At 40.8% G+C, this 11,985-nt stretch overlaps 1 protein-coding gene across 1 annotated transcript; it reads left to right on the top strand.

Moving 5' to 3' along the window:
• The first annotated feature begins 1,382 nt into the window (after positions 1-1,382).
• Positions 1,383-7,889, top strand: LOC306913943 (uncharacterized protein). The gene is made up of 9 exons (XM_079490781.1): positions 1,383-1,584; positions 3,636-3,780; positions 3,871-3,951; positions 4,680-4,847; positions 5,550-5,581; positions 6,135-6,206; positions 6,458-6,520; positions 7,022-7,105; positions 7,287-7,889. The coding sequence occupies exons 2-9, from the start codon at positions 3,660-3,662 to the stop codon at positions 7,353-7,355; spliced, it is 690 nt and encodes a 229-aa protein (XP_079346907.1). The 5' UTR covers positions 1,383-1,584; positions 3,636-3,659; the 3' UTR covers positions 7,356-7,889.
• Positions 7,890-11,985: the final 4,096 nt, after the last annotated feature.

Below are 11,985 nucleotides of genomic sequence, written 5' to 3'. Positions count from 1 at the left end.
TGCTGAAAAGAATGGAATTATTTAGGTTGATGTACAAGGTAATTTGTGGCTCTGTTATAGACTGGATTGCATGCTTTAAAAAAATAAAACCTGGAATGATTTAGGTTGATTTGAATGTACAACAAGTAATTCAAAGCTGTGTAATGATTACATTCACCCAATGGACTATTTGTAGAAATCACTTATTTTTTGGTATAATGTATCCTTTACGTGTGAAATTAAGTATTTTTTATTTGTATGCTGCCACAGATGTCACTGTCAGGGGGGTCGACCGCCATCCTCCTCTCATTTTATATGAGGGGGATGACCTCAAAGAGGTCGGACCTCATTAAAGAAGCTGCCCTTGCCTCTGGACTCTCCGAGACAACTGTTAAGTGTGTGTGTGTGTGTGTGTGTGTGTGTGTGTGTGTGTGTGTGTGTGTGTGTGTGTGTGTGTGTGTGTGTGTGTGTGTGTGCGTGTGCGTGCGTGTGTGCGCGCCATACACTTAAACTTTGCCTTTTCTACTCTAGAACTGGGTGGGAAACAAATCCCGAAACAGAAGGCCAAAGCGTCTTAAGGGTGGCATGAACCTGACGGGTTACAACCTGTTTTGCAGGGACCACATGAAAGAAGGTATATTCTGTCATGTTATGTGCTGCTTAATCATCTGTGCCAGCAAATATTTTTATGTATGCAGATACATGTCAAGAAGGCAAATTACATTTCTGTCTATAAAGAATGATCCACTTTTTTATGGTGGTTGGTGCTGGGGTGCGGGGTTAAGGAGGCAAACGAGGCAAGCCACTTAGCTGGCAGAGAACCTGAAATTTGTTTATTTTCCTTTGTGTATGGCTCTACCTGTTTCCTCTCTCAAAAGAACAATCTACTATACATTTTGATCAAGTTGCCCTTTTTGATCAAACATGAGGTTGCTTTACTTATTTAGCAGCATTAATACTAGTGGGCTTTTGGCTTTTCTGCCTTTATTGATAAATACAAGTGAAGGTTGACAGGAAAGATGGAGAGAGACGGGGGGAGTCATGCAGCAAAAGTTGTGATGAACCACTAGGCTAGCGGGTGCCCCAAGACCGCAATTACTTTTTTGGTGTAATCCTTTCAGACAGTGTTTGGCTATGCATTTCTGTCTAAAGATTTAAAATATTAAATCAATCAAACCCCTAGATGGCCGTGGCAACCGTTATTGAGCTCTTTAGGCTGTCCTGTATTCATATTTCATAATGCTGCATGATACTTTTTAGGGGACATTAGACAAGCTGGTGCTGCTTGGCAAGCATTGCCACCAGAGGAGAAGACTGCATGGAGCAGCAGAGCGAGAGAAGGAAATGTAGGAGGTGGAAATGAGGAGACCAAGCTGCTACGCCGAAAAAGGCTGATCAAGCAGTTGAAAGACCAGGTTGGATGTAACGGTTCACCCGATCTACTGTGAATAAATTCATAGTAGATCGGGTGAATGGTTAAGGTGTTCGGCATGTGTTCAGATGGCCTCCTTCTGGAGTTCCGATGTTCCAGTTCCCCCATGTTCCGGGGCTTTGATGTTGACGTGTCGCTAAGATTCGTGCTTCTGATGTTCATCTGCTCTTTCGGTAACACTTATTTATTCATTTTCTTATGTTTATTTCATAAGAATTAACTCTGTAGTGTCTAAAGCCCATAGCCAGAAGGACGGTTGTACATCAATTTACTTATTAAATGAATGAATGAAAGTCCCTGGAAACCAAATACAAAGATTTGTTTAGAAAGTAGTTGTTGAAAACATGTAAAAAGCATAATGTTGTACTGAATTGAGGAGAAGAACAATTTTTTTCTCTTTTTCACCATTTCTGTGATCTGATTTTTATAATTTTTTTATGGCCAAGCTATACCAGATAATATGTGCACAACACACACAGGCCCGCACATGCGCACACACAGATTTTTAAAGCCTGCATATGCAGGTCTTGTGTGTCAGCACCTTGTGTAGCCGGTACCATTGAAATGAATTGGGCCTTTCTAAATGTGCAGTATGCATGCAGTAAATTCCATGCATGAAAACACAATAACGCAATACAAAAACTAAAGTGAGAGCAGAGAATGCTGCTTACTTTTGACCATATGATGTATGCCTATCATGCAAAAGTGCAGGGTGCTTAATGCACTTTCTTAACCCAAAGTTCAAACAAAGTCAATAACGATGGATTTCAGCTTTGAAGCTATTTAAGTTGAAAATTACCTTTGAAACGTCCTTCTGGGTAACAGGATCTAGACACTAAGTATGAACTTGGGACCATTTACAGACTACAGTTTCTTTTTATATTTTAGGTTAATTTTGATTGTTTGTATACTCCTACAGATACATTGTAACACTTTTCAGTCTAAGATGATGATTTATCACAAAATGGACATGGAACAAGTAGTCAACTATTGCCTGTCTGTAGCTGCCTAATGGCACATTTGCATAAACAACAGCATTGATTGCACTCATGAGTACAAAGCCCACTATTCTTCAGTTCTCTGAAGTTTATACTCTCTGAAATCTTATGTCCATCAAAATAGACAGATCTCAGACCTGGCCAATAAACCGACTCATATCATTGCAAAATGCTTAACCCATTGATGCCTGAGGCCGAATCTGAGAACTTCTAGGGCCTGACCTAAGGTTTCTGAAAAGGATTCTGATTCATTCTTTTTTTTTTGAGTGGTGCAAACCACTCCAACAACTGGCTTTGTTAGTACCCGTGTGTGTTCGTACCAAAAAAAATTAGCATGGTTACTATGGTCACTGACATTACGTCAGACCACAGCTGATCAGGCTATATAAGACCTTGCACCACTCAGTTCACACGGGTGTGATTTTTTAATAGTTATGTTGCTACATATATAGCAATAGCTGATGAGACCAGCATCAAAGGTAGAACAACGTATAGGTTGCACCATGCGTCAATGGGTTAACCGTAGATATAGTAGATTGGCAGTCCGTAGTGTCTAAGAGATACAGTTATGGGAGACACAATGGTTTGGAGTGGCTGAGCCCTCAAAATCAAGTGGTATGGAGTGATAACATTGTGTTTATATCAAATCTAACTAAGACATAGGTTTTTCATTATTTATTTACACTGTACACTTAGTCATTTCGTTTGGCCAAATTACTGCTGGGATTTTAAGGTACTGCTGCATTGTGTGTGGTATTTGTTTAAACGTTTTATTAGTTTGTTCTTTATTAGTTATAATTTTTTATAAGAAACCGTAACGGACAGATACATCAACAAGACGTAACAATAACAAACGCCAGCCTATAATGCATAATACACGTGAGTAGACTATAGAGGCTCTTGCAGACTGTACACGTTCTTCAGGAAAACGGCAAAAGCAGAGCAGTCACAGAGTATTCGAATGTTGACACCAAACAAGCCAGTTGGTGCATCAGGTTCGATATGAAAACGGTACACTCTGCTATACCAAGCAAAAATGTTTTACCAGAATAAAAAAATCCTAATGTTCTTCCTAGTTCATTCTTAACAAAAGCCACCCTCATGCTGCAGTGGCAGTGCAGCAGCAAAGTGTCTAAATTAAATGACAAACAATTATCTACCAATAAGTCACTAACACATGCCTCTTCTTTGTATTTATTTTTTTCAAAATGTGTGTGTGTGAATAGGTGAAAGTGCTTGAGGACGAGGGGATGGATGTGGGGATCATGCTGAATGACCCATCCACCAAAACCACAGAAATGGTGTGTACCAACAGTGTGGTATCATTCATGGAGCAAACCATGCCAGGTTTCACACAGTACTTGTTTGCAGGTAATGTTATCCTTAATTAGTACATAGTAATGAATTTAGGAAATTTCAGTATGTTAATGTAATCTTTTCCACAATTATTATTTCTAACAGGGGAAAAGCAGAAACCGACGGCAGCAGTGGTCAAAAGTGACCTTACAAAAAAGGTTCAGGCCCTCTTCAACAAAAAGTATGGTATGTTTGTCATTTATGATAGAAATTAAACACTGCACTAATAGCTACACCTACCCTTGTTCCTGATCCACTCATGATAATCATGATAATGCTTATTGTCGCTCTGGTTTAGACCTGAGGCTGTGTCGTTGTCGCCTTATAGCTTTTATCCACTTTAACCATCATTTTAAACTTTAGCTGTTGAACAATAGCTCATAGTGCGGCACTAGATCTGCTATTTCTTTTTTTTTATTAAAAGGTGTGCAAATCTTTAAATATATGTTCTTTCCCAGTTTTTAACTCAAATATTGCTTCTGGGGGGTCCCTGGAACAACTTATTTTCAGATGGGGGTCGGCAGCCAATTGCATATAATTTTGGTGGTCCTAAACCACTGATATAGAAACATAGGTTTTTAAGAAAACTGTTATGATTTAGAAGACATTTTGTAGAATCTGGTCTTGGGTCTTAAATGGTGCATTTATATAGCACCTTTATCCAAGGGGTTTTACATACATTGTGCATTACATTCACACACCGATGCCGGAGGAAACCACGCAAGGCACCAACCTGCACATCGGGAGCAATTAGGGGTTCAGTGTCTTGCTCAAGGACACTTCGACACTAACTCTAGGGGAGCACGGGTTAGAACTGGGAACCTTGCTGTTCCCATCCGGTAACTGTGTGTGTGTGTGTGTGTGTGTGTGTGTGTGTGTGTGTGTGTGTGTGTGTGTGTGTGTGTGTGTCTTAGAAGAAGCAGGAGGAAAAGGGCCCTTCCCATATGATGCAGTGAAAAAGAACAAAAAAAACATCATCGTCACTGGCCTCCCTTACACCTTTAAGAGGCCATCGGCCTATGGCACCACGCAGTTGAGGAACATCCTCGAAAACAATGACACTATTGCTTTCCTCCTTGAAGGTGGGTACTGGTAGTAACGCATTACTGCAAGAGATGCCTATAGCGTTGCACCAGATTAGATTTTCAGCCAAACTCACTGGCCCCAGGTCTCTGTTCTGTATGAGGGACACGCATTGCACTGCAAAATACAGAATGCTACGGTAACACTGCAAGTTTTTACCCCCATGAGGGTCAAAATTAACCTAGTGTTTCATTAAGCCTTTTTAAACTACCACACAGGACAATTTGATTACATGTGGACACTCAGTGTTACATTAACACATTGTTACACTCACATGGGTACATTTGTTTACATTTGGACACTCTCAGGGCCCTACTTTCCGTAGTACATGGGGCCTGTTTCACGAAACTTGGATAAGGGATTTTTACAGATATCCTGACTTAAAATGTATATGTAATATGGATCAGCGATTAACCGGTTGCATGAAAGATGGGTAATCTGGCCAGATTAATTTCACCAGTTAACCTGGATATGTTGAGGCTTGATTCGGTTTCATGAAAGCAATGCCACATTACTTACCATGGAAACTAATGCTGTGGACTTGGACACGTTTTAACAGCGGGCGACAGCCAGACGAATTTTCCGGAAGTGCATTATTTGTCAATGGGACCCTACAGGTAACTACTGGCGATAGAGGCGATGGTCGAAGTGGGCTGAGATGACAATGTTGTTGTTTTTTTCTCTCCCTTTACCTACTTTAGAAAATCCACCAGAAGAGGATGGAGAAAATGTGGTAAGCATACGCTGTTCTATTACTATGAATGTGACACAATTGTGATATTGTGTATATGTAGTTTAATCTGCACATTGTCATATGACTTTTCAAATTCAACATTTACCCATGGTTAGGTTAAGGGTGCATTTCATTTTTATACATTTGTTAAGGACCCAGTGGTGGTTGAGAACTACCTCCCCCTGGCCAGCCGGGGCGCCTGATGGAGGGGAAAGGAACTGGTTGGAATACCGTGTTCCTTCCACGCGCTACGTCCGGCCAGGGAATTTCCCCCCTGTCAGGTGAAAAGAAGCAGCTTGGACTCCTCATGCATAGGAGGCATGAGGTCAGTCCGCTGCCCCCCCAGGTTGGCAGAGGAAGTGTAGCGCCCAGGATTACATTAGATAATTGGCACTGGGTGAAAAAACTGGGTTGCAAAATCGTGGGATAAAAACTATTAGATAAATTAAGGATATTAAAGCAGACTGGAAGAACACTGTACATGTGAGATTGGTCAGTGTACTTTTCTAGACTCGAGAATGCTTTTTAAACGCACTACTGTGTTATTCCATAGATGGAGCAGGACATTGACCAGGACATTGACCAGGGCCCTGGCATCTTGGATTTGAGCATGCCTCAACAGACGGTGTGTGTGTGTGTGTGTGTGTGTGTGTGTGTGTGTGTGTGTGTGTGTGTGTGTGTGTGTGTGTGTGTGTGTGTGTGTGTGTGTGTGTGTGTGTGTGTGTGTGACTACAGACCTCATGGTCTGTAGTCAGAAATTATATAAATTTTAAATTAGTTTTGGGACCTAAGTATGGCAACCAATGTTGACTAAACTCCTGTCAAACATAGGAAAAGCAAAAAAAAAAAACTTGAATCCTTGTGCCATTTATATAGGATGACCTTCCCTGGACATCCAGCGACACTCATCCTATGGGCCTGTGGGGAAGTGCTGCGCAGGTCAGTCATCAATTAAGCTCTCTCTACTCTTCTCTTTCTCTCTCGATATAGAGCGTTGCAGTCCCGTCCCCTACCAGGGCCCAGGAAATGATTCTCTGTTCATTTTCCTCATAGACTTTTCCGAAAGTATTTATTTAAAGACTGTTACGCCGCGGACAAAGCCAACTCTTGTCGTGACAAATCATGACAATAAACACAATGTTTTGGGCCAAACAAAGAATTAGAAAGTAGAAAAAAACGGCAGGTTACAACACCTTTTTTGTTTTTCTTCTTTGTAATGGTTTGTTTGGTCCAAAATATTGTGTTTATTGTCATGATTTGTCACGACTGGAGTTGGCTTTGTCCGCGGCGTAACCGTCTTTAAATGCATACTTTTTGAAATGTCTATGAGAAAAATGCATTGGGATTCATTTCCTGGGCCTGGCGTCGTCATGACAGGAGGCGGGACTGTGACGCTCTATACAGTACTGATAATGTGTGTAAATACTTCTGTATGTACAGGAACCCCTCCTTCCCTGCTCATCCAGCACCAATCCTCCGATGGGCATGTGGGGAAGTACTAGGCCTGTAACAATGACTCCTCAGGTCAGTCATCAATTAAGCCATCTCTATCGCTCTTTTTGTCTTTCTCTCTCCCTTTCTCGTGTGTGTGTCCATAGTCTCTTGAGACTGACGGATGCCAATGAATATATATATATATATATATATATACATACACACACCATAGTGTGCATGTTTGTTAACAAAAATACTTCTGTGCTCACAGGAAACCCTCCCCTGCAACACAATTGACATGGAGATGTGGCAGGATGTCGCCACCGCAATGAGGGAGTAGGCTGGGCAGACAGGAGGGGAGAGACACCATTCCGGTCTTCCAGTCGAGAGGCTGAATGGCTGCCATGACTCAAGGATGAGCTTGGAGCTTTTGAAGTGATGGGGTGTCTGTGTCACAGAGCAGTAGTCAAAGAGTGTGCTTCAAGCCACGGTCCATCCTGAAACCTCACAAAGTGTGCACAGGAGGATGTAAACACCACTTCGCACCCTCTGGACAACATGCTGTGGCCCCCACCAACAACTTGTATTATTCCAAGACAAACTGAACTAGCATTTGCTGAATCAGTTAGATCCCAGTTTCTAGGCCTACAGATAATCCATTTTCACTGACCTGACCTAAATAAATTATGGTCTGTCTGTAGCTCAGAACACATGATATTTCTACATTCCTTTTGTTGTCTTAAGTCGCTGTATTACATCTGTGTCATGCTTTTTGCCATTATTTTCACTCCACAAATGTAGCACTACTTCCTTTTCATTTATTTTGTGAAATGTGTATATAGTGCATTCAATCTACAATGCCAGATTTATAGGTAGTAATGTAACAGTCATTCAGTCTCTGCCTGAGATGCCATTACTGATAGTTTATAGAGAGATTGAGTAAATAAATCAAATATTGCATTTGGAATGTATGCTTTTCCAGCTGTTGAGTCACATTGAATACCAAACATGCCTTTGTCCTAATTATATTCCTACAGCAGAAAAAAACAGACTTGTCTGTATTAAAGCTTTGGTGTCTCCAAACAATCCTGCGTTTGTATTTAAGGATCATTCAAAATAGTGTGGAGAGTTTGCAGATGTCTTCATTGCATGTCTTACATCGAAAGTTGTAGCTTGAAATATGTCTGGGAGTACAAAACAGTGTATGTCTAGGCCTTATGTATAAAGGAGCGACACATCCCACTTATTTAAATGAGGCACTCTGTCTGAATTAATAGCACTTTGGCACACAGTGGTTTGCAGTGATTAAGCACACAATCATATACCAATTAGATTTTATTTTGTCAAATCGTTTGAACGAAAGGTACACGGATTGTGGCCAATTACATATCATTTTTGGTGTCCTTGACATGAACTACAGAGCACCGCTGATTTTGTAATAATGAAATATCTCGCACTGATTCAGTTTGATGGAGGGGATTCACACACTGAACCTCATTGTAGTGGGTTGCAAACACAAATATTTCGGTATTAACAGAACATTTATTAATGTTTGTTATCCTATAGTATAGGCCTATGTCCTTACAGCCTGGTGAGACTAGCACAGAATCTTCAGACTCTACGGATTCTCCTAACTGACTAAAAGCAAATGTAATCCTGATAAGAACAGAAGATGATTGGAGATAGTACATACATGGAACTGCAATAAAAACCTAAAATGGACTGTCATTGTACATTCATGGAAAAGCAAAAGAAAGACCATGGATATCAGGGGAAATGTTGTAATTTTCAATGAAAACTTGCAGAGACAGGACTATTTTCCATTTTATGAATTTGTACATTTTGTAAGAGATTAAGGAGTAGACTACTTCAATGTCCCAGGTTTGAATGTGTCTTTAATCTGCTATTGTGCGACTGATTACGCAAAAATAAATATACATTCTTAACAGTCAACTCGTCCTGATTTTAAACCTTTAATTTGTCATGTTTGAGCATTCGTGTATTTTACATTAATTGATTCTCACCTAAACTCTAAAACTATAATTCATGATAGAAAATTAAAAGATGTATTAAAACTATTTTTAAATATATAAATAAATATGAACACAATTTTGCCTTGACAATTAGTCTAAATTATCTTTGAGAGGATTTGATTTTTAAAATGTTGTTAAACAAATAAAATGCATCATGATTAAATAACTGACATTCTATGAACTTTAAAATGTTGAATGTCAATCCTCAAAATACCTTGAGAACCAGTTTGACCGGTTTGTCAGATCCATAAAATTCTGCATATTCTGCAATATATATATTCGAACTCAGTGCACTTGATTTAGGGGGTAGCCAAAATCCTGGCTGTCCTAGTGCAATTCTTCTATAGGATTTGTAGATCGGCTATTTTGTAAACCTTCTAGGGGCTATATCTCCATGGGGAAATTATATTAGAAGCCCATCTTTGGATATGTTATAGAGCTCGTCGAGATGAACAATCTGAGGCGTGTTTCTCTACGACATTTCTACGCGAACTCTATAATTAGCCAACTAGGGGCCAATTAAGGCACTTCTGGTTGTCGGATTGAGATATAACCTACATATTCTGATTCAGCGCCATTGGTTTAGTGGGGGTAGAAGGAGTTTTGGAGCAAAATGAAATGAAAAATTCGAGAAAATATGATTTTTTTTAAACTTTCAAACAGCAATTTGACCCATTTCTAAGTCTTCTAGACAGTTAAAACTAACACCATTAGATTTCCCTTACTTGACATAGGGGGGGGAAGTGTATTTAGAGGAATCCTTAAAAAATTGGATTTTAGTGGCCTCCAACGCGTTAAAATCCAATTAAAAATCCAAAATTAGTCCGTTTGTTTTGAGCAGGCAATTGTTTTCTTCGTCTCATCAAGCTGAATCCATTGAACTTGGTCCTGAGTCTCTACGACACTTCTAACTATCAAAGGTCACGCCCGTGACACCTGTGCGGCGTCGAGCCCCTTTTAAGCTATAGGGACAGGGAAAAAACGTTTTTTCTAAAACAAAGGGTGTCTATCCATGTCTGAAGCACGGGGAATCCAATGGAATTGGTTTCAAGTCTCTACGACACTTCTAAATATTTTAAATCTTTTTTTAGACACGTTTTTTGGACCCCACAAACACAAATATATATATTTTTTTACAAAAATGACTTAGTCTGACTCACGTGTTCACGCTGGATTTAATTGAATTGGTCCCGTTGAAAAAAAAGGTTTTGTTATTTTTCTAGCCTCTCTAAGGCCTCTAAGTCAAAAACCATTGGATATTAGGGGCCCATCTTTTAGTATGTTATATAGCTTGTCAGGACGAACAATCTGATATGTGTTTCTCCACACACGGTCATGTGGTTCAGAAAACTAGGATTAGACTTTGACGCCCCTCTAGGGCGCATTCGGAAATAGCGCACTGAGCGCACTGTGCAAACTAATAGGCGAGCAGAGCACGCTCCGGTGCGGTATTCCGAACGCGTCCCGAGAGAGAGAGAGAGAGATAGAGAGATTGTGTGTGTGTGTGTGTGTGTGTGTGTGTGTGTGTGTGTGTGTGTGTGTGTGTGTGTGTGTGTGTGTGTGTGTGTTTGTGTGTGTGTGTGTGTGTGTGTGTGTGTGTGCAGCAAGGGTTTCTTCAAGATTAAGTTATAACAAGGTGTCCCTTGTTATTACATTTTAAATGTTGATTATTACAGTATTATTACACACTATGGTGCCCATGCACTGGCCTACTTGGATTGATGCAAGTTGGAAATGCATGCTCACCCAGTTATTATGTCTGTGTACCTTTTATGCCCATATATAGAGTTCTTTGTCAGGCATGCCCAAATATGGAGTCTATATGCAGATGTTTCATTGTGATGTCTGAATAGGCCAGCTCCATATAGCCTGCAGGGGCCCTGTCCAGAGCCTGGGTAGAGGCCTTTTGTGGTGGTTCTGGACAACCGTGGGTCCGACTGGACCATGGCTGAGCACTGCATTCCCTGTGGGGGTGTGGAACGCGTGTGTCAAATTTGAAGTCGGTGGGGTGAACGGTTCTCGAGTTACGTGGATTACAGACATACACACACAGAGACATGCAGTGCATTTATAGATGTAGATAGATAGGCCTAATGTGTACCACATCAAAATATGGACTTGAAGGTATAGGCCTACTGTTATGAACCATGACCTCTATACTTCCATTGAAATCCTTTGAAAGAAAGTACAACGTACCATTCAAACGCATCTACATAAATGACTGGCTCAAGTAGTTCAGAGAGAGCCAGTAGAGGACTTTACCTCACGCCTGGACTGCTTCAACAGAACAGGACCTCTATATGTGCTCTATATGTGTGGAGTCAGTACTCAGTACTCAGTACTGCTGCAAGGGGCTGAGACATGGACCCAACAGCACAACAGGAAGACTCCTGGATGGAGTCTACACAAGAATGCTACGAATGGCACTGCGTGTCACATGGACCGATCACATCAGAAATGTGGACCTCTATGGGGACCTACCACGGGTCACAGAATAAGTCAGAAAGAGACGGATGAGGCTGGTAGGGCACTGTGTCAGGCACAGCTTACTGTATTTAACAGCTCTGTAGAGCTCTATACCCTCATGTTAGATAGGAGTGTGGAGAGCAGCACTCCAGGACTTCCAAGTTGGTGTTGGCTAGAGTCTAGACCACACTCTCGCATTGTATCATCATCAGTTCAGATGTTGGTTGTGATAGCCTATCTGCTACATGATCAGTAGCCTACATGTGATTTGACCCTCTGAACCCTGGAAAGTATGCTACAGTATATATGTCTGGATACTGTAAATGGTTTATGCTTTTGGCATTATGCTTTTGGCCTATCTGCTACATGATCAGTAGCCTACAGGTGATATGACCCTCTGAACCCTGGAAAGTATGCTACAGTATATGTCTGGACAGTGGATACTGTAAATGGTTTATGCTTTTGGCATTA

Source organism: Electrona antarctica, assembly GCF_951216825.1.
Source record: "Electrona antarctica genome assembly, chromosome: 21".
In the NCBI taxonomy this organism is placed as follows: Eukaryota; Metazoa; Chordata; class Actinopteri; order Myctophiformes; family Myctophidae; genus Electrona; species Electrona antarctica.
The sequence above is the reverse complement of the archived record's forward strand: the minus strand, read 5'-3'. Positions and strand labels throughout refer to the sequence as shown.

Excerpts from the sequence above, each read along its gene's own strand:
- LOC306913943 (XM_079490781.1), top strand. The coding sequence starts at position 3,660 with ATGGATGTGGGGATCATGCTGAATGACCCATCCACCAAAACCACAGAA. Across the intron at positions 4,848-5,549 it reads TATTGCTTTCCTCCTTGAAG|AAAATCCACCAGAAGAGGAT; the intron begins GTGGGTACTGGT and ends TACCTACTTTAG. Across the intron at positions 5,582-6,134 it reads AAGAGGATGGAGAAAATGTG|ATGGAGCAGGACATTGACCA; the intron begins GTAAGCATACGC and ends GTTATTCCATAG.